Source organism: Procambarus clarkii, chromosome 65 (genome assembly GCF_040958095.1).
Source record: "Procambarus clarkii isolate CNS0578487 chromosome 65, FALCON_Pclarkii_2.0, whole genome shotgun sequence".
Lineage (NCBI taxonomy): Eukaryota > Metazoa > Arthropoda > Malacostraca > Decapoda > Cambaridae > Procambarus > Procambarus clarkii.
The window spans coordinates 23,091,235-23,117,361 of NC_091214.1; the positions used below are offsets into that span (position 1 = coordinate 23,091,235).

The following is a 26,127-nucleotide window of genomic DNA, read 5'->3' on the forward strand; positions in this document are numbered from 1 at the left end:
GCATGATAAAATTTATGAATGCGTCTGTGGGGTTGACCGCTGGATGTAATGGACTTGAGTCGAGGACGGGTTGCTTAACATGCTGTGAACTGAAATTCGGTATTTTGTATAAATTAGCATTACTTGAATTTGGTGTATAGTTAAGCCTAAATTAGGTTAGGTTAGGTTAGGTTAGGTTAGGTTAGGTTAGGTTAGGTGTTTAGGTTCTGTTAGCAATTACTTGTATTTGCAGTACGTTAACAAGGGAAGGGAACTATCAGGGGGAAAGCACCAAGTCATTACGACTATATAGCGCTGGGAAGGGGTCAGGATAAGGATTTGGGATGGGACGAGGGGAAGGAATGGTGCCCCAACCACTTGGACGGTCGGGGATTGAACGTCGACCTGCATGACGCGATACCGTCGCTCTACCGTCCAGCCCAAGTGGTTGGACAGTAAGTTAACAAGTGTTTGAACGTCATTAAGTAACACTGACAGCCCCTCACCTGTCCTCATCAACAAAGGCGAAATGTTCGTTAATCCAACCCCCCAAACCCCGTTTATGAAGGTGCTCTAACTCAATACTGTAGGCCTATGTGTTCCACGACAATAATAATCCAGCCTAATACTGTAGGCCTATGTGTTCCACAATAATAATCCAGCCTAATACTGTAGGCCTATGTGTTCCACGACAATAATAATCCAGCCTAATACTGTAGGCCTATGTGTTCCACGACAATAATAATCCAGCCTAATACTGTAGGCCTATGTGTACCATAACTGGTTCTATAGATATCGTGGGGGGGGGGGGAAATATTGGGTTAATATTAATGATTAACCTATAATTAACAATTGTTGGTTGCCCTCAGACATAATGCTCAACTTCCGGACAACATTCGTGAACAAGAAGGGGGAGGTGGTGTTGAGCCCCATCAGGATAGCCACCCACTACGTCAAGGGATGGTTCGTCCTCGACCTTGTGGCCGCCATGCCCTTCGACCTCCTCCTCGCCGCTGATGTCTACAGCTCCGTAAGTAATTTTAATTGTCCACATTTCCCTTCCTAAGTGTCCTCCCCCCCCCCCCCAGGCATCCCGTCCTCCTAGAAGGTTTCCCAACGTCAAGATTGATGAAGATTAAGCCACCCAAAAGGTGGCACGGGCATGAATATCCCGTAAGTGGTGGCCCTTTTGAGCCATTACCAGTATCAAGAGCTGATACTGGAGATCTGTGGAGGTGCGACTGCACCCTGCGTGACGGGAGATGTCTCCCGTTGACCCAACGTCAAGAAACTGTCGTGGTAAAGTGGCCCTCCCCCCTTGTCCTAATCTTCCTGAGGACCCTAAACAGAAAATGGGTCAGTGGGTCAGTTTCGCGAGCCGCTGCTATTTTCTAGTACGACGTTTTTTTGACGTAAGTAGAGCATACGTCAACATGCGACGTTCCTTTAGGAGGATGGGTTGGTTCATGTCTTTTGAGGTGTGTTCTCTCCTATATCCCGGTATAGCAGTACTGGTACATTTACTATTTTATAGAATAAAATGAGTCTACCTCATAGTGAAGTAGTCGTGTCGTCTACGACTACCTCACTCTTTGTAGTCGTTTGTCTGCGTGTCCAGTATTACCCCTACAAACGTTTAAGCTTAGAATACCCTACAAACGTTTAAGCTTAGAATACCCTACAAACGTTTAAGCTTAGAATACCCTACAAACGTTTAAGCTTAGAATACCCTACAAACGTTTAAGCTTAGAATACCCTACAAACGTTTAAGCTTAGAATACCCTACAAACGTTTAAGCTTAGAATACCCTACAAACGTTTAAGCTTAGAATACCCTACAAACGTTTAAGCTTAGAATACCCTACAAACGTTTAAGCTTAGAATACCCTACAAAAGTTTAAGCTTAGAATACCCTACAAACGTTTAAGCTTAGAATACCCTACAAACGTTTAAGCTTAGAATACCCTACAAACGTTTAAGCTTAGAATACCCTACAAACGTTTAAGCTTAGAATGTTGTTCCGGCAGACCTTCCAGGCGACCAACATCCACCTGCTTAAGCTGACGCGGCTCCTGCGGCTGGCGCGCCTCCTGCAGAAGATGGATCGTTACTACCAGTACTCGGCCCTCATCCTGACGCTCCTCATGCTCTCCTTCAGCCTCGTCGCCCACTGGCTCGCCTGCGTCTGGTACGCCATCGCTGAGGACGAGATGCAGAGACCCCAGGCTGAGATTGGTGAGTGAGGCAGAGAGAGCCCCTCAGGCAGAGATTGGTGAGTGGTGCAGACACACCCCAGGCTGAGATTGGTGAGTAGTGCAGACACCCCCCCCCCAGGCTGAGATTGGTGAGTAGTGCAGACACCCCCCCCCCCAGGCTGAGATTGGTGAGTAAGGCGTGTCACTCTGCCCTATTGAGCTCTCCTGAGCTGGCGGAGTTGTGTCCCAGACCATCCTTCAGACTATAGGGCTGTGTGTGTGTCCCAGACCATCCTTCAGTCTATAGGGCTGTGTGTGTGTCCCAGACCATCCTTCAGTCTATAGGGCTGTGTGTGTGTCCCAGACCATCCTTCAGTCTATAGGGCTGTGTGTGTGTCCCAGACCATCCTTCAGACTATAGGGCTGTGTGTGTGTCCCAGACCATCCTTCAGACTATAGGCCTGTGTGTGTGTCCCAGACCATCCTTCAGACTATAGGCCTGTGTGTGTCCCAGACCATCCTTCAGACTATAGGCCTGTGTGTGTGTGTCCCAGACCATCCTTCAGACTATAGGGCTGTGTGTGTGTCCCAGACCATCCTTCAGTCTATAGGCCTGTGTGTGTGTGTGTAGCAAATTGTGGGATTTATTAAGGGATTCTTCGTCCACACCACCTTCCTATTCCCTTCTTGTCGCTTATCCACCAATCTCTGCCACCTATCCTCCACTATCCCCCCCCCCCCCCAGGCATCAAGGTATTTATTTTGGGGGTGGGGGGCATTCCAGGGCCTACCTGAAAAAGGCATTTCACTACATTCAACACTGTATTATTGCACATTTAATCGCGTTGATGTTGTGCTCACAGGGTGGATCTACGACCTGGCCAAGAGGCTGGAGACGGACGTGAGGAACGTGACCATCTCTGAGAAGTACGTGACGGCGCTCTACTTCACCTGCTCCTCCCTCACCTCCGTCGGCTTCGGCAACGTCTCTGCCAACACCAACCGGGAGAAGATCTTCAGCATCATTACCATGCTCATTGGAGGTTCGCTCGCACTCTAATTCGCGCCCAAATTCCTGCCCGTGACGCTGTGGGTGATAGTGGCCTTGCAAGAAACGAAACTTATTGCCCGAAACGCTCTGCGTAATAGTGGTTTTAGGCATTGTATGTACTCGCTCTATCTATTAAATCAAACAAACTTTGTAAAATCTCTTTATGTACGTACCTTACCTAAATAAACATTTATTTATTTATTTATAAGAATGGAAAAACATCACTGCTATGTACTCTCATATAAAGCTTCACTGTACCTTCTTGTATATAATAAAAACTTGTATCTTACTCGTACAAGGACCATTGGGTGTTGTATTAGGACCCTGAGTGTTGTATTAGGACCCTGGGTGTTGTATTAGGACCCTGAGTGTTGTATTAGGACCCTGGGTGTTGTACAAGGACCCCTGGTGTTGTATTAGGACCCTGAGTGTTGTATTAGGACCCCAGGATGTTGTACTAGGTCCCTGGGTGTTGTATTAGGACCCCAGGACGTAGTACAAGGACCCTGGGTGTTGTATTAGGACCCCAGGATGTTGTACTAGGACCCTGGGTGTTGTATTAGGACCCCAGGATGTTGTACTAGGTCCCTGGGTGTTGTATTATTACCTGGGTGTTGTATTAGGACCCGAGGATGTTGTACTAGGACCCTGGGTGCTGTACTAGGACCCTGGGTGCTGTACTAGGACCCTGGGTGCTGTACTAGGACCCTGGGTGTTGTACTAGGACCCTTGGTGTTGTATTATGACCCTGGGTGTTGTATTAGGACCCCAGGATGTTGTACTAGGACCCTGGGTGCTGTACTAGGACCCTGGGTGCTGTACTAGGACCCTGGGTGCTGTACTAGGACCCTGGGTGCTGTACTAGGACCCTGGGTGCTGTACTAGGACCCTGGGTGCTGTACTAGGACCCTGGGTGCTGTACTAGGACCCTGGGTGTTGTATTATGATGCTGGGTGTTGTATTAGGACCCCAGGATGTTGTACTAGGTCCCTGGGTGTTGTATTATGACCCTCGGTGTTGTATTAGGACCCCAGGATGTTGTACTAGGACCCTGGGTGTTGTATTAGGACCCCAGGATGTTGTACTAAGACCCCTGGGTGTTGTATTAGGACCCCCTGGATGTTGTACTAGGACCCTGGGTGTTGTATTAGGACCCTGGGTGTTGTATTAGGACCCTGGGTGTTGTATTATGACCCCAGAATGTTGTACTAGGACCCTGGGTGTTGTATTATGACCCCAGGATGTTGTACTAGGACCCTGGGTGTTGTACTAGGACCTTGGGTGTTGTATTAGGACCATGGGTGTTATATTAGGACCGCTGGATGTAGTACTAGGACCCTGGGTGTTGTATTAGGACTCCAGGATGTTGTACAAGGACCCTGGGTGTTGTACTAGGACCCCAGGATGTTGTACTAGGTCCCTGGGTGTTGTATTAGGACCCTGGGTGTTGTATTAGGACCCTGGGTGTTGTACCAGGACCCTGGGTGTTTTACTAGGACCCTGGGTGTTGTACTAGGACCCTGGGTGTTGTACTAGGTCCCTGGGTGTTGTGCTAGGACCCTAGGATGTTGTACTAGGTCCCTGGGTGTTGTACTAGGACCCTGGGTGTTGTACTAGGACCCTAGGATGTTGTACTAGGTCCCTGGGTGTTGTATTATGACCCTGGGTGTTGTATTAGGACCCCAGGATGTTGTACAAGGACCCTGGGTGTTGTATTAGGACCCCAAGATGTTGTACTAGGACCCTGGGTGTTGTATTAGGACCCCAGGATGTTGTACTAGGTCCCTGGGTGTTGTATTATGATCCTGGGTGTTGTATTAGGACCCCAGGATGTTGTACTAGGACCCTGGGTGCTGTACTAGGACCCTGGGTGCTGTACTAGGACCCTGGGTGTTGTACTAGGACCCTTGGTGTTGTATTATGACCCTGGGTGTTGTATTAGGACCCCAGGATGTTGTACTAGGACCCTGGGTGCTGTACTAGGACCCTGGGTGCTGTACTAGGACCCTGGGTGTTGTATTATGATCCTGGGTGTTGTATTAGGACCCCAGGATGTTGTACTAGGTCCCTGGGTGTTGTATTATGACCCTCGGTGTTGTATTAGGACCCCAGGATGTTGTACTAGGACCCTGGGTGTTGTATTATGACCCTGGGTGTTGTATTAGGACCCCAGGATGTTGTACTAGGTCCCTGGGTGTTGTACTAGGTCCCTGGGTGTTGTATTATGACCCTGGGTGTTGTACTAGGACCCCAGGATGTTGTGCTAGGACCCTGTGTGTTGTATTATGACCCTGGGTGTTGTATTAGGACCCCAGGATGTTGTACTAGGTCCCTGGGTGTTGTATTATGACCCTGGGTGTTGTATTAGGACCCCAGGATGTTGTACTGGGACCCTGGGTGCTGTACTAGGACCCTGGGTGTTGTATTATGATCCTGGGTGTTGTATTATGACCCCAGGATGTTGTACTAGGACCCTGGGTGTTGTACTAGGACCCTGGGTGCTGTACTAGGTCCCTGGGTGTTGTATTAGGACCCCAGGATGTTGTACTAGGTCCCTGGGTGTTGTATTATGACCCTGGGTGTTGTATTAGGACCCCTGGATGTTGTACTAGGACCCTGGGTGTTGTACTAGGTCCCTGGGTGTTGTATTAGGAACCCAGGATGTTGTATTAGGACCCCAGGATGTTGTACCAGGACCCTGTGTGTTGTACTAGGACCCTAGGTGCTGTACTAGGACCCTGGGTGCTGTACTAGGACCCTGGGTGTTGTACTAGTGCCCTGGTTGTTGTATTTGCACCCCAGGATGTTGTACTAGGACCTGGGTGTTGTATTAGGACCCTGGGTGTTGTATTAGGACCCTGGGTGTTGTACTAGGACCCCTGGATGTTGTACTAGGACCCTGGGTGTTGTACTAGGACCCTGGGTGTTGTATTAGGACCCTGGGTGTTGTATTAGGACCCTGGGTGTTGTACCAGGACCCTGGGTGTTGTACTAGGACCCCAGGATATTGTACTAGGTCCCTGGGTGTTGTATTATGACCCTGGGTGTTGTATTAGGACCCCAGGATGTTGTACTAGGACCCTGGGTGTTGTATTAGGACCCCAGGATGTTGTACTAGGTCCCTGGGTGTTGTATTATGACCCTGGGTGTTGTATTAGGATCCCAGGATGTTGTACTAGGACCCTGGGTGTTGTACTAGGACCCTGGGTGTTGTATTATGACCCTGGGTGTTGTATTAGGACCCCAGAATGTTGTACTAGGACCCTGGGTGCTGTACTAGGACCCTGGGTGCTGTACTAGGACCCTGGGTGCTGTACTAGGCCCCTGGGTGTTGTATTATGACCCTGGGTGTTGTATTAGGACCCCAGGATGTTGTACTAGGACTCTGGGTGTTGTATTAGGACCCTGGGTGTTGTACTAGGACCCTGGGTGTTGTACTAGGACCCTGGGTGTTGTACTAGAACCCCCTGGGTGTTGTACTAGGACTCTGGGTGTTGTATTAGGACCCTGGGTGTTGTATTAGGACCCTGGGTGTTGTACTAGGACCCTGGGTGTTGTATTAGGACCCCAGGATGTTGTACTAGGACCCTGGGTATTGTATTAGGACCCCAGGATGTTTTACTAGGACCCTGGGTGTTGTACTAGGACTCTGGGTGTTGTATTTGGACCCCAGGATATTGTACTAGGACCCCTGGGTGTTGTATTAGGACCCCCTGGATGTTGTACTAGGACCCTGGGTGTTGTACTAGGGCCCTGGGTGTTGTATTAGGACCCTGGGTGTTGTATTAGGACCCTGGATGTTGTATTCGGACCCTGGGTGTTGTATTAGCACCATGGGTGATGTATTAGGACCCTGGGTGTTGTATTAGGACCCTGGGTGTTTTATTAGGACCCTGGGTGTTGTATTAGGACCCTGGGTGTTGTATTAGGACCCTGGGTGTTGTATTAGGACCCTGGGTGTTGTACTAGGACCCCTGGGTGTTGTACTAGAACCCCTGGGTGTTGTACTAGGACCCTGGGTGTTGTACTAGGACCCTGGGTGTTGTATTATGACCCCGGAATGTTGTACTAGGACCCTGGGTGTTGTATTATGACCCCAGGATTTTGTACTAGGACCCTGGGTGTTGTATTATGACCCCTGGGTGTTGTACTAGGACCCTGGGTGTTGTATTAGGACCCTGGGTGTTGTATTAGGACCGCTGGATGTAGTACTAGGACCCTGGGTGTTGTATTAGGACTCTAGGATGTTGTACAAGGACCCTGGGTGTTGTACTAGGACCCCAGGATGTTGTACTAGGTCCCTGGGTGTTGTATTAGGACCCCAGGATGTTGTACTAGGACCCTGGGTGCTGTACTAGGACCCTGGGTGCTGTACTAGGACCCTGGGTGTTGTACTAGGACCCTGGGTGTTGTATTAGGACCCCAGGATGTTGTACTAGGACCCTGGGTGCTGTACTAGGACCCTGGGTGCTGTACTAGGACCCTGGGTGCTGTACTAGGACCCTGGGTGCTGTACTAGGACCCTGGGTGCTGTACTAGGACCCTGGGTGCTGTACTAGGACCCTGGGTGCTGTACTAGGACCCTGGGTGTTGTATTATGATGCTGGGTGTTGTATTAGGACCCCAGGATGTTGTACTAGGTCCCTGGGTGTTGTATTATGACCCTCGGTGTTGTATTAGGACCCCAGGATGTTGTACTAGGACCCTGGGTGTTGTATTAGGACCCCCTGGATGTTGTACTAGGACCCTGGGTGTTGTATTAGGACCCTGGGTGTTGTATTAGGACCCTGGGTGTTGTATTATGACCCCAGAATGTTGTACTAGGACCCTGGGTGTTGTATTATGACCCCAGGATGTTGTACTAGGACCCTGGGTGTTGTATTATGACCCCTGGGTGTTGTACCAGGACCTTGGGTGTTGTATTAGGACCATGGGTGTTATATTAGGACCGCTGGATGTAGTACTAGGACCCTGGGTGTTGTATTAGGACTCCAGGATGTTGTACAAGGACCCTGGGTGTTGTACTAGGACCCCAGGATGTTGTACTAGGTCCCTGGGTGTTGTATTAGGACCCTGGGTGTTGTATTAGGACCCTGGGTGTTGTACCAGGACCCTGGGTGTTGTACTAGGACCCTAGGATGTTGTACTAGGTCCCTGGGTGTTGTATTATGACCCTGGGTGTTGTATTAGGACCCCAGGATGTTGTACAAGGACCCTGGGTGTTGTATTAGGACCCCAAGATGTTGTACTAGGACCCTGGGTGTTGTATTAGGACCCCAGGATGTTGTACTAGGTCCCTGGGTGTTGTATTATGACCCTGGGTGTTGTATTAGGACCCCAGGATGTTGTACTAGGACCCTGGGTGCTGTACTAGGACCCTGGGTGCTGTACTAGGACCCTGGGTGTTGTACTAGGACCCTTGGTGTTGTATTATGACCCTGGGTGTTGTATTAGGACCCCAGGATGTTGTACTAGGACCCTGGGTGCTGTACTAGGACCCTGGGTGCTGTACTAGGACCCTGGGTGTTGTATTATGATCCTGGGTGTTGTATTAGGACCCCAGGATGTTGTACTAGGTCCCTGGGTGTTGTACTAGGTCCCTGGGTGTTGTATTATGACCCTGGGTGTTGTACTAGGACCCCAGGATGTTGTGCTAGGACCCTGTGTGTTGTATTATGACCCTGGGTGTTGTATTAGGACCCCAGGATGTTGTACTAGGTCCCTGGGTGTTGTATTATGACCCTGGGTGTTGTATTAGGACCCCAGGATGTTGTACTGGGACCCTGGGTGCTGTACTAGGACCCTGGGTGTTGTATTATGATCCTGGGTGTTGTATTATGACCCCAGGATGTTGTACTAGGACCCTGGGTGTTGTACTAGGACCCTGGGTGTTGTACTAGGTCCCTGGGTGTTGTATTATGACCCTGGGTGTTGTATTAGGACCCCAGGATGTTGTACTAGGTCCCTGGGTGTTGTATTATGACCCTGGGTGTTGTATTAGGACCCCAGGATGTTGTACTAGGACCCTGGGTGCTGTACTAGGTCCCTGGGTGTTGTATTATAAACCCTGGGTGTTGTATTAGGAACCCAGGATGTTGTATTAGGACCCCAGGATGTTGTACCAGGACCCTGTGTGTTGTACTAGGACCCTAGGTGCTGTACTAGGACCCTGGGTGCTGTACTAGGACCCTGGGTGTTGTACTAGGGCCCTGGTTGTTGTATTTGCACCCCAGGATGTTGTACTAGGACCTGGGTGTTGTATTAGGACCCTGGGTGTTGTATTAGGACCCTGGGTGTTGTACTAGGACCCCTGGATGTTGTACTAGGACCCTGGGTGTTGTACTAGGACCCTGGGTGTTGTATTAGGACCCTGGGTGTTGTATTAGGACCCTGGGTGTTGTACCAGGACCCTGGGTGTTGTACTAGGACCCCAGGATATTGTACTAGGTCCCTGGGTGTTGTATTATGACCCTGGGTGTTGTATTAGGACCCCAGGATGTTGTACTAGGACCCTGGGTGTTGTATTAGGACCCCAGGATGTTGTACTAGGTCCCTGGGTGTTGTATTATGACCCTGGGTGTTGTATTATGACCCTGGGTGTTTTATTAGGATCCCAGGATGTTGTACTAGGACCCTGGGTGTTGTACTAGGACCCTGGGTGTTGTATTATGACCCTGGGTGTTGTATTAGGACCCCAGAATGTTGTACTAGGACCCTGGGTGCTGTACTAGGACCCTGGGTGCTGTACTAGGACCCTGGGTGCTGTACTAGGCCCCTGGGTGTTGTATTATGACCCTGGGTGTTGTATTAGGACCCCAGGATGTTGTACTAGGACCCCTGGGTGTTGTACTAGGACCCTGGGTGTTGTACTAGGACCCCTGGATGTTGTACTAGGACCCTGGGTGTTGTACTAGAACCCCCTGGGTGTTGTACTAGGACTCTGGGTGTTGTATTAGGACCCTGGGTGTTGTACTAGGACCCTGGGTGTTGTACTAGGACCCTGGGTGTTGTACTAGAACCCCCTGGGTGTTGTACTAGGACCCTGGGTGTTGTATTAGGACCCTGGGTGTTGTATTAGGACCCTGGGTGTTGTACTAGGACCCTGGGTGTTGTATTAGGACCCCAGGATGTTGTACTAGGACCCTGGGTATTGTATTAGGACCCCAGGATGTTTTACTAGGACCCTGGGTGTTGTACTAGGACTCTGGGTGTTGTATTTGGACCCTAGGATATTGTACTAGGACCCCTGGGTGTTGTATTAGGACCCCCTGGATGTTGTACTAGGACCCTGGGTGTTGTACTAGGGCCCTGGGTGTTGTATTAGGACCCTGGGTGTTGTATTAGGACCCTGGATGTTGTATTCGGACCCTGGGTGTTGTATTAGCACCATGGGTGATGTATTAGGACCCTGGGTGATGTATTAGGACCCTGGGTGTTGTATTAGGACCCTGGGTGTTTTATTAGGACCCTGGGTGTTGTATTAGGACCCTGGGTGTTGTATTAGGACCCTGGGTGTTGTATTAGGACCCTGGGTGTTGTATTAGGACCCTGGGTGTTGTATTAGGACCCTGGGTGTTGTACTAGGACCCTGGGTGTTGTACTAGGACCCTGGGTGTTGTACTAGGACCCTGGGTGTTGTATTATGACCCCGGAATGTTGTACTAGGACCCTGGGTGTTGTATTATGACCCCAGGATTTTGTACTAGGACCCTGGGTGTTGTATTATGACCCCTGGGTGTTGTACTAGGACCCTGGGTGTTGTATTAGGACCCTGGGTGTTGTATTAGGACCGCTGGATGTAGTACTAGGACCCTGGGTGTTGTGTTAGGACTCTAGGATGTTGTACAAGGACCCTGGGTGTTGTACTAGGACCCCAGGATGTTGTACTAGGTCCCTGGGTGTTGTATTAGGACCCCAGGATGTTGTACTAGGACCCTGGGTGCTGTACTAGGACCCTGGGTGCTGTACTAGGACCCTGGGTGTTGTACTAGGACCCTGGGTGTTGTATTAGGACCCCAGGATGTTGTACTAGGACCCTGGGTGCTGTACTAGGAGCCTGGGTGCTGTTCTAGGACCCTGGGTCCTGTACTAGGACCCTGGGTGTTGTATTATGACCCTCGGTGTTGTATTAGGACCCCAGGATGTTGTACTAGGACCCTGGGTGTTGTATTAGGACCCTGGGTGTTGTATTAGGACCCCAGAATGTTGTACTAGGTCCCTGGGTATTGTATTATGACCCTGGGTGTTGTATTATGACCCCAGGATGTTGTACTGGGACCCTGGGTGTTGTACTAGGTCCCTGGGTGTTGTATTATGACCCTGGGTGTTGTAATAGGACCCCAGGATGTTGTATTAGGACCCCAGGATGTTGTACCAGGACCCTGGGTGTTGTACTAGGACCCTGGGTGTTGTACTAGGACCCTGGGTGTTGTATTATGACCCCAGGATGTTGTACTAGGACCCCAGGATGTTGTACCAGGACCCTGGGTGTTGTACTAGGTCCCTGGGTGTTGTATTATGACCCTGGGTGTTGTATTATGACCCCAGGATGTTGTACTAGGACCCTGGGTGTTGTACTAGGACCCTGGGTGTTGTATTATGACCCTAGGTGTTGTATTAGGACCCCAGGATGTTGTATTAGGACCCAAGGATGTTGTACCAGGACCCTGGGTGTTGTATTATGACCCTGGATGTTGTAATAGGACCCCAGGATGTTGTATTAGGACCCCAGGATGTTGTACCAGGACCCTGGGTGTTGTACTAGGACCCTGGGTGTTGTACTAGGACCCTGGGTGTTGTATTATGACCCCAGGATGTTGTACTAGGACCCCAGGATGTTGTACCAGGACCCTGGGTGTTGTACTAGGACCCTGGGTGTTGTACTAGGACCCTGGGTGTTGTATTATGACCCTAGGTGTTGTATTAGGACCCCAGGATGTTGTATTAGGACCCCAGGATGTTGTACCAGGACCCTGGGTGTTGTACTAGGACCCTGGGTGTTGTACTAGGACCCTGGGTGTTGTACTAGGACCCTGGGTGTTGTACTAGGACCCTGGGTGTTGTACTAGGACCCTGAGTGTTGTACTAGGACCCTGGGTGTTGTATTAGGACCCCAGGATGTTGTACCAGGACCCTGGGTGTTGTACTAGTACCCTGGGTGTTGTACTAGGACCCTGGGTGTTGTACTAGGACCCTGGGTGCTGTACTATGACCCTGGGTGTTGTACTAGGACCCTGGGTGTTGTATTAGGACCCCAGGATGTTGTACTAGGTCCCTGGGTGTTGTAGTATGACCCTGGGTGTTGTATTAAGACCCCAGGATGTTGTACTAGGACCCTGGGTGTTGTACTAGGACCCTGGGTGCTGTACTAGGTTCCTGGGTGTTGTATTATGACCCTGGGTGTTGTATTAGGAACCCAGGATGTTGTATTAGGACCCCAGGATGTTGTACCAGGACCCTGGGTGCTGTACTAGGACCCTGGGTGCTGTACTAGGACCCTGGGTGCTGTACTAGGACCCTGGGTGCTGTACTAGGACCCTGGGTGTTGTATTAGGACCCTGGGTGTTGTACCAGGACCCTGGGTGTTGTACCAGGACCCTGGGTGTTTTACTAGGACCCTGGGTGTTGTACTAGGACCCTGGGTGTTGTACTAGGACCCTGGGTGTTGTATTAGAACCCCAGGATGTTGTATTAGGACCCTTTGTGTTGTATTAGGGCCCCAGGATGTTGTATTTGGACCCTGGGTGTTGTACTAGGACCCCTGTGTGCTGTACTAGGACCCTGGATGTTGTACTAGGACCCTGGGTGTTGTACTAGGACCCTGGGTGTTGTACTAGGACCCTGGGTGTTGTACTAGGACCCTGGGTGTTGTACTAGGACCCTGGGTGTTGTATTAGGACCCCAGAATGTTGTACCAGGACCCTGAGTGTTGTATTAGGACTCAAGGTTTTCTCCTGATCATTTTTATATCTTGCAAAACATTGAGTTTCTTTTATTTTTTCTCTCCATCTATATTTATACTTATTCCAATTTTTATCTTCGTGTCTCGTGGTTTTCTCTCTGTTTTGACATGTAGTTTTCCTATTCTGGTTTTCTCATCAGTATATTTTTTCTCCCTTAAATCATCTTATTTTTGTTCTCTTTTTCTGTGTTGATGGTTCATTCTTGTTTTTATACATGTTCTCTGTTCAACACTAAATTGTGCTTAGCAGTCGTGATCTTGCCTTCCATTGTCATGATTGTTTTGTCATTTGGACCATTACACAGTTTTGTCCTGTAGCTGTAGTAGTGGGCCCCCCTACCCCCTCTCAACCATCTCCATTTCCCCTCTCAACCTAGATGTTTCCCGCCTCCTCTCGGCCGACATAATTTCTTCTTACCAGCCTCAATCTTCTCTTCCTCCTTGAAGCCCTAATTCCCCATTGACCACTTTGAATTATGTTCACTTTCTTCCCCTAATTTTATTTATACATAGGATCTTCTTCTGTTTACCTGTTTGTCTATTTCTGGGATCTATCTAAAATATAAGGTGTTTAAATATAAGATATTTAATTATAAGTGCTCTATAGAATAATAATTTATTCACAAGAAGGTACAATGGGTTGGTGCTATTACGAAAGATGGGTATTTGTACATTCTTGCAAAGCCACTATCATGCATAGCATTTTGGGCAGGTCCTTAATCTAACATCTCGGGCAAGATGAAAAGGTACATTGTAGCAAGGTTTTATATCGACAAATAGCTACAATATAAAATGAGAGGTGATTACACTGATAAAGTACTAATATATTGTACTACAGTATTATAATAATAACAATATATTTTTAAGTACTAATATTGGGGAAGTAATATACAAGATACAGTGAGCTTGAAGCACAAGGTAGGAAACCATGAGGATGAAATAAGGTACTTTTTGGTTTTACTTTTGAATAGGGCATGGGTGGGACAATTTTTTAATTCATCAGGGAGGGATTTCCAAAGACTGGGTCCTTTTATTTGCATGGAGTGTTTGCACAGATTTAGCCTGACTCTGGGGATATTAGATTTATTTCTGGTGTGGTGCTCATGGGTTCTATTACACCTATCAAGGAAAAGTTTCAGATAAAGATTAGCACTTAGGAACAAGGTTTCTACATGTAAATAGCACATGAGAATGTGTGGAGTGTGTGTGTTTGGCATGTTAAGAGACTTAAACAGAAGGCCTGTGTGTAGTCTGAAGACAGAGTTTGTTACACTGTTCTGATAGCTCTATTAGTTTCTGACTTCTCTCAACCCTGATCCTCTCTGCCCTCAGTCCTTATCATGTCTTCTCTTCCCTCCACCCAGCCCTGATGCACGCGACGGTGTTCGGGAATGTGACGTCAATCATCCAGAGAATGTACCTGAGGCGCTCCCTCTACCAGACCAAGTGGCGTGACCTGAAGGACTTCCTCTCCCTCAATCAGATCCCGAAGGAGCTGCGGCAAAGAATGCAGGACTACTTTCAAACCATGTGGAGCCTTAACCAGGGCATTGATATTCATGAGGTAAATCTGACCCAAAGAAATTAACTTTCGAAGGTTTTAAGTGTAGGGGGGGGGGGGTTTCCTCTTTGTGGGACCTTCTGGCCAAGCTGGTGACTGGAATGATACGGTGTACTGGGAGTATTTAGTACCTTTCCTGTTTTTATAGTAAGAAAACTATGTATACACACTCTAACCTTAAGGGTAGTGCATTTTTTTTATTAGATTTTGTTTATAAGTTTGTTTACCTAATCTTGTACATTTCTCTTCATCCTCCACTCACGCACTTAATGGTCTGATTGTTGCTGCTAGTGCCTGTTGGTTTATTATGCACCTGATTCTCACCCTGTGATCGGAAGCATAAAATAATTCGAGGCCACGAAATAATTGTATACTGTTTCACATTTGTCTATATAATTTATCTATACAAAACACCTTATGTTTTATTACAGTGATACCAAGTAACAGAGCACTCCTTGCATTTTGACTAAATTATGACCAGCACTAGAGACTAGCAATGTCACCTCGAGGTTACCTTGAGATGATTTCAGGACTTGGCATCCCCGCGGCCCAGTCCTCAACCAGGCCTCCATGTCGGGGCTAGTTTGTCCCTGTCTCATTAGTATATTTTTTTAGGGCTCACATTTTAGTGATGTGAGCAATTCTAAAGTGCTTCCTAACCATCATGTCAAACCTTTAACTTCTGATATATCAAATACAGTATTTACATATTTACAATCTATTTACAGTATATTTGTACAGGTTTTGTTGACACTTCACTGTAAAAATGTCTAAAATATTTTATGCTTGCATACCTCATTCATGGTGCTATTATTTTGATGGGGAATAAGAATTTATTGGACTATATATATAGGACCAAAGTAAACTTGCTGGTTGGTCAGTAAGCTTTTGTGGTGGCCTTAAGGCCTATCAACCTCTGGAGGATTGTTAAGTCCAACACCAAACAAAATAGTAGCAAGATTTTATTGAGCCAAATGTTACAGAAAATAGTCAGGTTGCTTTTAGGATAATTTAAATAAATTTATTCATGTGTATCCACATAACACCTGGACAAAGATGACATAGAAGTCTGATTATAAATGCGGTATTTGCATCTGGCTATGTGTGATGCCATGTTTCCGTAGGAATCTCCTCTCCCTTGAGAGGGTGGGTACCTTGTGAGAGAACTCCTCCTATACATCTGGGGCCAGATTCATGAAGCAATTACACCAAGCACTTACGAACGTGTACATCTTTCCTCAATCTTTGACGACTTTGGTTACATTTATTAAACAGTTCACAAGCATGAAAACTTCCCAATCAACTGTTGTTATTGTTATAAACAGCCTCCTGGTGCTTCGGAGCTCATTAATTGTTTAATAATTGTAAAAAAAGCCGCCAAAGATTGAGAAAAGATGTTCGTAAGTGCTTGTGTAACTGCTTTGTGAATCTGGTCCCTGAACTTTATCTAAGCATAGAAGATTTTCTAATGAACACCCGCAGCCTCTGTTAACCTCTAAACACTGCAGCTATTTAAAAGTACAGCAAGGAGGTGCACATGCCTTAAATTAGTTAGAGAAAAATGCAATTGACGATCAAAGTTGTGTAGGGATTAATAATATTTTTGTTAGTTGCAATGGCTACATAATGGAAATAAATTACATGCTCTTTTTAGTTCATCATAACTGAAAGAATATTTGTACCATGAAAAAATGCAATGCTACTGTTTTTCTCAATGTTACTTTAGAAAAGCAAAGGTTAATATACAATATGTACAGTACATTATTATTATAATTACATGTCCTAATCCATAACATGCACAACAGGGGGCACTGTTACATTCACCATTTTTTTTTTTACACCAGACCCTGAAAGAGTTCCCCGAAGAGCTACGAGGGGACATCTCCATGCACATCCACAGGGAGATCCTATCCTTGCCCATCTTCGAGACCGCCTCGCAAGGCTGCCTCAAGCTGCTGAGCCTTCACATCAGAAACAACTTCTGTGCCCCTGGCGAGTACCTGGCTCATCGCAACGATGCCCTCCAATACATTTACTACCTCTGTAATGGCTCCATGGAGGTCGTCATGGATGACATGGTTGTTGCCATACTTGGTAAGATTTATTGTCTTTTTTTTGTTTGTGTTTATGTATATGACTGACTGGCTGCCTATCTGCTTATTTTATTGTTGCCATCAGTGGTGGCTAGTTTATTGCATTTCAAGTGATCTAGATCCCTATGCAAACTGGACTATTAGAAATAAGTGGAAAACCATTTGTTTTCGGTTGTACAGTTGGGTTCAGTCTCGACTCAATTGGGAATCCCGGGTGAGACAAATGGTTGAGCACGTTTCCTTTCCACCTAATGCCTCTGTTCACCTTGCAGTAAGTAAGTACTTGGTGGGGTTAGTAAACTGTTGTGGGGTTGAATCCTTGGAAAGGTCAGTAGTTCAACCATGGGAAGACCTCAATGTTTTATAAACCTAACATTTATAAACACACACAGGTTGCCTGTTCCTGACACGACAAAATGAGTTACCAGTTGTGTGCCCCATTTTGGTTGCTTATTCTTTCCTGTGGTGTTAGTTGTGTGGTTGTCGACCTGTCAAGTGGCCACACTGACCAGTTTCCCAGTTGTTTACCCATCTAGGTTGGTTTGTATGACTGCTTGCCTGCCTTCCTGGTGCTAGCTGGATGGGCATTCTCTGGATGACTGCTTGCCAACTTGGCTGATAAACTAGGTGACATAGTGCCTAGTTATCTGGTATTCTGGGTTGCTAGTGGCTAGCAGGCTGGGTGGCAGACTGGCAACTTAGTTGGCTGGCAGGCTGGGTACATAGATGCCAGCAGGCTGGGCACAGATGACAGGCTGGGCACATTGATGGCAGGCTGGATATTTATTGGTTGGTATGCTGGGTACCTAAATAGTAAACAGGCTGGGTGCATTGGTTAGCTCTCTCAATGACTGGGTGCCGGATTGCATCCATAGGTTAAAGGTTAGCAGCTTTTATGATTTATTCTTTTAGCTAACTGCATGTTCGACTGATTGGCTAACTGATCGATTAGCAATGAGCCAGCCTATATGGCCACCAGCCTGCCTGTCCCCACCTCCTGTGTGCACTTGTGTGTGGGGATGTACTTTGACAGGCTTAATAAATGCTCATTGAAATAAGTCTTAAACTAATACAACAGTATTCTACCATATAGTTATGGCATGAGCCTCCTGTACTTTCCTCTCCTAGGAAAGGGTGACCTGGTGGGTACTGATGTAGACATGCACCTTCGTAATGGCGCCGACACCGTGGTCAAGTCTTCTGGTGATGTAAAAGCACTCACTTATTGTGATTTGAAGTCAATCTACATTCCTGGTTTACTGGATGTCCTCAAACTATACCTCGAGTACCAACAGGAGTTCGCTAATGACATCAAACACGACTTGACATACAACCTGAGGGAGGGCTATGACAACGAGGTGAGGTTGGACAGCTGGGCGAGATGCACTTAAAGTAGAAGAGGATATTATATGCATATACTTTATGTAGGAAATAGTACTTAAATGAGTAAAGGAGGTAAAATAAACAATTTAAAACTTGAGGGGGGGTTACATGCAACTAGAGTTAAGGAGAAGGCATCTTTGTACTGTATTCATTTTGTATGCAGAGCAGAGTTTGTACAAGATATTCAAGAAGTGTGTTGCATAAAGATGGTTCAGTGGTTTAATTGTAAATTTTAATTTACAGAACACTTTGCCTATAACTATCCTTTGTACAGCAGCAAGACATGGATATTGGCTCTGGGAAAAACCTGTTACCATCAATCAGCGAGGATGACGAGGAACGAGGGAGCGAGGATGAGGACAAGTCTCCCGTGTCAACGTCGCCCAGGTCTCCTCTACACACCCGCACCACCACAAGGTTCACCTTCCCACGGTCAGTCGATGTTGTCGGGCTTGGCGCCAGTGTGCTGCACCAAATTACTGTATACACGAATCATTTACACTACACCTAAATATTATTTTGTTAAAAAATGTTTTGCTTTTGTAAATCACCATACTCTTATCAACCCTTTACACTTCGCCTTCAGGTTTCATAAGAAAAATTCCTTTCTTAATAGACTATCGACAAGTTACTAAGTTTAACTTTCATTTATCATTTCTTTTTGAGCTATCTGCAGCCATTTGGCTGCTTTGTAAGGTGAGATTCACTGTGTCTCAGGTCAGGGTCATGCACACTTATATACATATAAAAATACTTCATGAGGGGATCATGCACAGATCACATGTATAAAACACTTCAGAAGAAGCTATGGAGTTGTTTTTGGTGTTTGGTTCTGCCCTTGTTTGTGAGTTGTCTTTTGCCTGCTACCCATCATCAGCATCTCTGCGGTATATGCCCATTTGCCCTTTTGAATTCCAATAGTTTGGGGGGACAGGAAACCTATTAGGCTTATAGAGGTTCCCCTAAGCCAATGACTGAACTTTCTCAGGATGCAAACAAAAGTTTCCCAACTCCCTGGTATCTGTTTACTAAGTGAACAGTGAATCAGGTGAAAGGAAACAGTACCCAACTGTTTCTGTCCTGCCTTGGGAATTGAACCTGGGACCTTTCAGCTGTTACCCAACTGAACTACTTGCTCTGTAATATCTTCCATTTTAAAAAATTACTTCAGTGGGCAACTCAGAACTCAGGCTTTGAAAGTGAGAATTAAGTAGCTCTCTTGAGTGTATCATGTGGCTGCTCCTGAACCCACCTTTATGGTTCTTAGCTTTAGAAAGTATTGTTGTGTGTGGCTCAGCCACCTGGTGGCAGTCAATGGGGGCTCCAAATAGGATAACTGGTAGTTTATCAGGGTAGTTTATTACCCTTGGCAATAAACTGTGATGGTAAAGAAGGGTTCTCTATGGCTTTACATTTTCAAAATAAAATATTATGAGCTATTCTAGGCTGGACTCATTTATTCTTCAGTAACTCCCTAGCACATTATAAACCTGCAGGGACAGTTTAAAATGTCCCTGCAGAAAATACATAATGTCTTTTTACCTGACTGCATAATCCTACCCTAAAGACATAGCAAATCTTTTCTTAGGAAGTGGCCGAATGATTTGTTCAGAAACGCATTGTTCATATAATTAAAAAAAAATTAATTCTGTTGCTTCCTACACACTTTCCAGATACAATATTCAGTGGCACAACATTTTTTTAGTTACAGGGTATTATATTATTTAATTGTAAATATTCATGAAATGCACATAGGTGTGATTAATGATACAGAATGCTTCTTTGGGTATACCTGCATTAACCACTGGTACAGCGTGAGGCACTGCATCTTGCAAATCTCAGTAGTTCTACTAGAACCCAAATTTTTCCAATGAAATACAGTGCTGGCTGATAACGCTTGAGACATTACAATAGCAGCTTCTTAAAAAAAAGAAAAAAGCATTCTTGTCAATATTTCAGTTGTGCTTAAAAGGACAAGTTATTGCTACTGTGCATCTTAGTTGTGTGTTAACCAATCCTAGTAATGGTATATGCCATCATTCGCTTTACTCGTATGTTTATGCATAATTTTTTTATGAGCTTATTGCTTAAGAGCAGCTTTATTACATAAGCATGAGTGTTTGGGCACTATGCAATGTGTGCGCACTTGAATTACATCTCGTGTATAAATTTTAAGCAATACTCATTGTCATTCAATAATTACATCCATCGATCCAACATAAAAATAAGCATCAAAATATTACTCCCAAATCATGTCATGAAGAAAGTAAATACTTAAAAAAAAACAAGCTCCGAAGGCTGCAGCACATGATGTAATGAATTCCTCATTTATTGCACAACAGTACTTGTTAATTTTCTTGACAATGCCCAGTACTGTACTCACTACCTTATGTAATTCATTAATAAATGCTATACAATCGCAGTAACATTTCATCCGGAGTCCAACACTGTAATATTTATCTTGATAAGAAAATATTAAGGTCATATGATGGAATCGAACCTGCATCCATGGACTATGTTGGCACACGCACGGGATGTGGGTTTGACCCCATCATAGGCACCAATATTTTCTTGTAGATACATCATGCTCTTGTGGTTTAATTGTGCATCTAGATAAGTATTTATCATTTTCCCAATACAGTACTTTCAGTTACAAACCTTGTAATTTGTTCATAATCCTCCAAAATCCTCTATTCACCAGTGCACTAATACTTGCCAAAAGCCTTTTAGCGTTGACTTGGCAACAAACATAATTATACACAAAATGTTTAGACCAAGTGTAGAAGCCACCATTCCTTTCCATTCACATCCAAGAAAAACAGTTCGTCTTCATTCCCCATCACATAACTAAAAAAAACAGTTTTACACAAAGATGTCCTTGAGTAATAGCAAGTGTTCCCTGTACTCGGGTACCTGCATGATGTCAACATACATGCATCAGGCAATTGGTTTAAAATCCAGGCCAACTAAGGACTTTTCCCTCAATGGTATCCTTATGTCACAAGTAAGACACCTTGGAGGAAACTCATGGTGACAACATCTGCTTGTTTATACACAAAATTATCAGAGATAAATTTGATTGCAATATTTATGCAAGATGAATTTTGATTTAAAAAACAAAGCCTGACTCAATTGGTGGTTTGTGCAGTTTTAGTAATCATAAACTATTGAACACTTATCAGTTTCAACCAATGCAGTCAATTTTCAAAACCTTAAACAAATTTAATAATTGACATTGTGTACTCATCATTACCCAATGTTTTGTGTACATAAGCATCTACCACTTTCTTTTGTACAGTAGTTTAAATTCACTAAGATTTTGTGAGATTTATTACCATGCACTTTAATACAACATATTTTACCAATAGAAATGATGAAGAAATTGGGAGCCCTCGTTGGGGTCACAGAAGTCGTGAGCGGAGTGGTGGGACTCCAGTAAGGGGCGCCCTGAAGACCCTCTCCCCAACTCGCCTTCACCATCGCTCCAATGATGAACTCAGATGTGATGATCAGGCAAAGGTTCAGCTGGAAAAGCTTGACACACAAGTTAACACACTTCACTCGGATGTTAGTGGCTTAACTCAAGAGGTTAGTGAGAAGCAAGTAGTTCTTATTCTGATAGGATTAAATCATAGATGTCACAACAATAAAATGACCTGTTTATTAGATCAGTAATAAATTATACACACTATCAGGATATTTAGCATCCCAGTCTTAATCAGAGTTAACATTTTAGTCCATACATCCTCCACTGTCATAGACCAAGCATAAGTACAAAATATGATTATCCCAGTCATTAATTGTCTGTTTTTGTATATTAATATATTACGTTCAAAGCTATGGATTGAAATATAAAACATGGCCCTTGTTTGGCCATGGGTAGGGAGTGGTATCGTGCTGGTTGGGGCGTCAAGGTGTTGTGCAGCCTGCCTACCTACTCGGAGGCTGGTTCCCGTTTCCTCTGGGGACATTGTACTTTTTTTTTCTCTTGCCTGGTGTGGTTATAGTTCTACTTATAATATTTTGGTGGCCCTCTGCTAGGCCCTCATGATTGTACACGTCACAGGGGTTTCAGTGTTATGATCTCCCCTTTATTAGCCTTGGGTCTTAACCGGTTAGCAACACCTTGCCCCGGCTTCCGGTAGCAATTAGCCTAAAGGCCCTGGAAAACCCTGTCAGGGCTCAGTGGACCTATGGATGCATCTTCCAAGTTCCAGTCTACCTCATGCGGGTTCGAAGGTTGCTGTGTGCCCTCGTCTCAGGACGACAGTCACCTCTTTTGCCTCACTCATGCTGTCTGTTGGGTCAACGACACCTTTGACCCAGAGTCTTGCAAGTCGTGTTTTCTGCTTTTTCTCCAGTACTATTCTGATGACATTATTGTTAGGAGTACAGGCAGCACCCACATTGTATGCTAGGTTTAGGTTGCTGCAACAAGCTAGGTTGGTTCCCACCCGGATGCCCCACAGCTGCCCTGCTTTGGTTATAGAGACCCGGACCTGGGGGCGTTAGTTGCTTCCACTTTGGTTCAGTCCGCACTCCCTGGTCTTTTCCCTGTTGTTCACCCTTCACCTCCCATCCCCTGCTTCCGGCTCCCAAACGTCTGAGGGTTTCGGAGTCGGAGCAGGGTTTAGTTGGTAATGAGACTGGCAGCTTTGGGGACTGCCCCGTTCGGGTTGGGGAGGGAGGCATTCAAGCCGGTTTCTCCTGCCGGGGCTTCTGGATCCCACCAGCAGGACCCCTTTTCATCCTTGCCCCTGGACTCTGCCTTTTCTTCAGGGATAGAGGGAATGGAGGACTGCTCTGCCCTGGGTCTTGACTTGGGGGATCCCGGGGATAGGGAGAAGTCGACCTGGGGGTCTTGGGCCCCCTTGGACCCCGATTGGGTGTTGGTGTTCTCTTCGCAGGGCTTGTTGTTGCAGGGGGGAGAGGGGTTTTCTTGTACAGGGAAAAGGGCGAGTATGATTTGGGGTCAGCCCCTCCTCGGGTTTGGTTCCGGGCTCCATTGGGTTCCTCGGCCCTGTACTTCTGGAGGTTCTTTACCTTTTGTATCTCCCATGGGGAGGTTCGGGAGGCTCTTGCTGCAAGACCCGGATTCTGCCTCTGTGATAGATCCATCCTTATATGAGTTCGGTTCTTCTTTCCCGTATTGGGTGTGTTTGGAGGATCTGGAGTCTTCCTGGCTGGCAGACTGCCCATTCTTTTCGTTGGGGGCATGGCATGGGTTCTGTCAGACCTGCACGCTTGAGTGGCGAGAAACTTCTACTGTTCTACAGGTTTACCGGGGGGTGGGGAGCAAGTTTGAGTGCCTTAATGGGTGCTTGTTTGCCCCTGTGCTTTCTCGGGACGTTGGCCTTGTGCAGCTGCACGTGGAAGTTACTACCCTTTCAGCGTCCTTCGTTGCTGAGGACTTTCACACCCATGGGCAAGGCTTCGGTCTTGCATTTTTTTCCCATCTTGAGCTGTCTTTGCCTGGCTTGGAGGATGTGGCGGTGTTGAGTGCCGGGCCTTTGTCTGGTGTGCTGTTCTTGGCGGCTCAGGCATTGGCCACACTCTTGCAGCTGTTTGCACTTATCCCGAAGGAAGCAGTGTCTCTGTTTTTTGCTTCTTGCCTCGTGTGCTGTCAGGCTGTGGTCGCGCTCTTTGGAATCCACTTCGGCCCTGACTCTTAGGTTTTCATCGTCTTTTGTCTGTTGCCATTTGCAGTCTGCTGTCACACAGTTTCTGCAGGCAGCTTCGTCTAGTTGTCCTATGTTGGACTTGTTGGTTCTCCAGGGTGGCCGTTCTAGGCCTTCTCGGAATTGCCGTGCCAGGGCTCAGGGTTCCGGTGGGCCATTGGTGCCAGCTTCTGAGGCGACGTAAGCACCTCCAAGCACCTCCAAAGCACCTCCAAAGGATACCTGATCAACCAGGCTGTAACTCATACGTCAGGCTGCGAGCAGCCGCGTCTAACAGCCTGGTGGATCAGTCCAGCAACCAGGAGGCCTGGTCGACGACCGGGCCGCGGGGACACTAAGCCCCGGAAGCACCTCAAGGTAGCCTCAAGGTAGGACGTTGCCTTCGGAGCCGGCGTCGTCTAGTCAGCGCGATGATTGCTCTGTTTGTTGGCCCTTTCGCGGTTTACTCCATTGATGGGGGCAACAAGGGGGAGAGGCTCACTCCGTATGCTCGCACTTGGTCCTACGGTTTCTGGGCATTTTCGGTCGTGTCTTCCGGCCTGTGATGGCGTTGGGCGGTTCATCCTCCTTCGGGGCTGACGGGGCAGGCTTCTTTACCTGTGCTTCGTCAGGTCATATCAGAGTGAGTGTGCTTGGGCGTGGTCGAAACGGGACTCTGTGGGTCTGCGGTTCATTCTAGACTTATCCTGTCTGAACCCCTGGATTCCTTGCTCCTCCTTTCAGATGACCACTCTGTCTCAGGTCCGGCTTCTTTTAGAGCCAGGTGCTTGGATGGTGTCCTTGGACCTCAAGGACGCGTATTGGCACTTACATATTCATCAGGGGTTCAGGGACTGGCTAGGTTTCGTGGTGGGGTGTCAGGTTTACCGCCTTCGATGCCTTCTTTTTGGCTTTAATCTGGCACCTCGTGTGTTCACGAGTCTTACCCGGGTCGTGGTGACCTGTCTGCATCTGCTAGGGGTTCGGGTCCTGGCCTACCTCGATGACTGGCTGGTGTGGACTCCCAGCCAGTCCGCTTGTCTGCTCCCCAGGAGTGTGGTCATTTCCCAGCTCGCTGGGTCCGGATTCCTGGTGAACTGGAGGAAATCCCATCTGGTTTCTTCCCAGGTTCGGACCTTGCTGGGTCTTGTTTGGGACTCTCTGACTCTCTGACATAACTTATGGAAACATAAGGAAAACCCCCAACCACGGGGGAGTTTTCCAGGGCCATTGCTCCTTGCAACCTCAATGAGGGGGGTGGCCAGGTTCTTGCTCGTGGTCCCCAGTAGGTCGAACTCCACAGACTAATGCCTCGGTCTAATATATCACACATTAGTCCGATAGCTCCAGGGGCTCCCCACAGAACATATGATTTCTTTACAACAAGAAACTGGGTTGTAATTATAGTGTAAACTTGGATTTCCTTACTGATTAAGGAATTAAGTATGGATAGAATGCAGAAGTTGTAGTGCTGAAGCATCGGGAAAGAAAAAAACACCCAACAAGCATCTTTTGGAAGAAAAATGAAAGAACACTTGTTGTCAAGTGTTGTACAGAAGATGTGTGTGAAACAAGCAAAAAATCATGCAGATGTAATTACTAAGTGTGTAGACAAAATAAACAAAACATATATCAGTTCTTCTTGTAAAACCTTCAATATCATTTACAGTATAGCAAAAAGACGTTGGCCATCTTCAGACAATGAAGACAATAAAAAGTAAAAAAGTTAGACATGGGAATGTCTCTTGATGCACAAGAAACTGCAGTAAAACAGTTGAACACATTACAAGACAGATTCGAAACAAAATATTTACTCCTAATTTATCCTTAATCATTAGTTCAAATTCTTTTAAGGTTGACTGTATATCTTGTAACTTACAAGTTTTCAAAGTATACCTTGATTGCTTTGATATGAGCATTAGTGGTTTTGAGAGAATGTACAGGGGTACCTCGGTTTAAGAATTTAATCCGTTCCTGGAGATGGTTCGTAACCTGAAAATTCGTAAACCGAAGCGAATTTCCTCATAAGAAATAAGGGAAATGAATTAATCCCTTCCTGACTCCCCAAAAACTTCACTTCAAAGTCAATTTTATACCTAATTCACCCAAATTTTCACTACAAAAGTATGTTCAAGTTATTACTTACTCTTCCTGATGACTCCTGTTGGCGTATGGAAGATGGTGAGGAAGGGGGAGGAGGAGAGGTGTTACTGTTTGGAAGGGGAATCCCCTTCCATTATAACATCAG

At 46.5% G+C, this 26,127-nt stretch overlaps 1 protein-coding gene across 4 annotated transcripts in view; it reads left to right on the forward strand.

The window, feature by feature from the left end:
- Window positions 1-26,127, forward strand: part of Elk (Eag-like K[+] channel) — a 241,581-nt gene that overhangs the window by 211,537 nt on the left and 3,917 nt on the right. For 2 of the 4 annotated variants that reach the window (XM_069309597.1, XM_069309594.1), the window contains 8 exons: window positions 849-1,009; window positions 2,006-2,213; window positions 3,037-3,216; window positions 14,550-14,749; window positions 16,591-16,840; window positions 17,968-18,197; window positions 18,497-18,654; window positions 21,591-21,810. In XM_069309597.1, coding sequence (XP_069165698.1) covers window positions 849-1,009; window positions 2,006-2,213; window positions 3,037-3,216; window positions 14,550-14,749; window positions 16,591-16,840; window positions 17,968-18,197; window positions 18,497-18,654; window positions 21,591-21,810 — 1,607 coding nt within the window. The remainder of the gene's footprint in view (window positions 1-848; window positions 1,010-2,005; window positions 2,214-3,036; window positions 3,217-14,549; window positions 14,750-16,590; window positions 16,841-17,967; window positions 18,198-18,496; window positions 18,655-21,590; window positions 21,811-26,127) is intronic. The other 2 variants (XM_069309596.1, XM_069309595.1) reach the window with 2 other exon arrangements.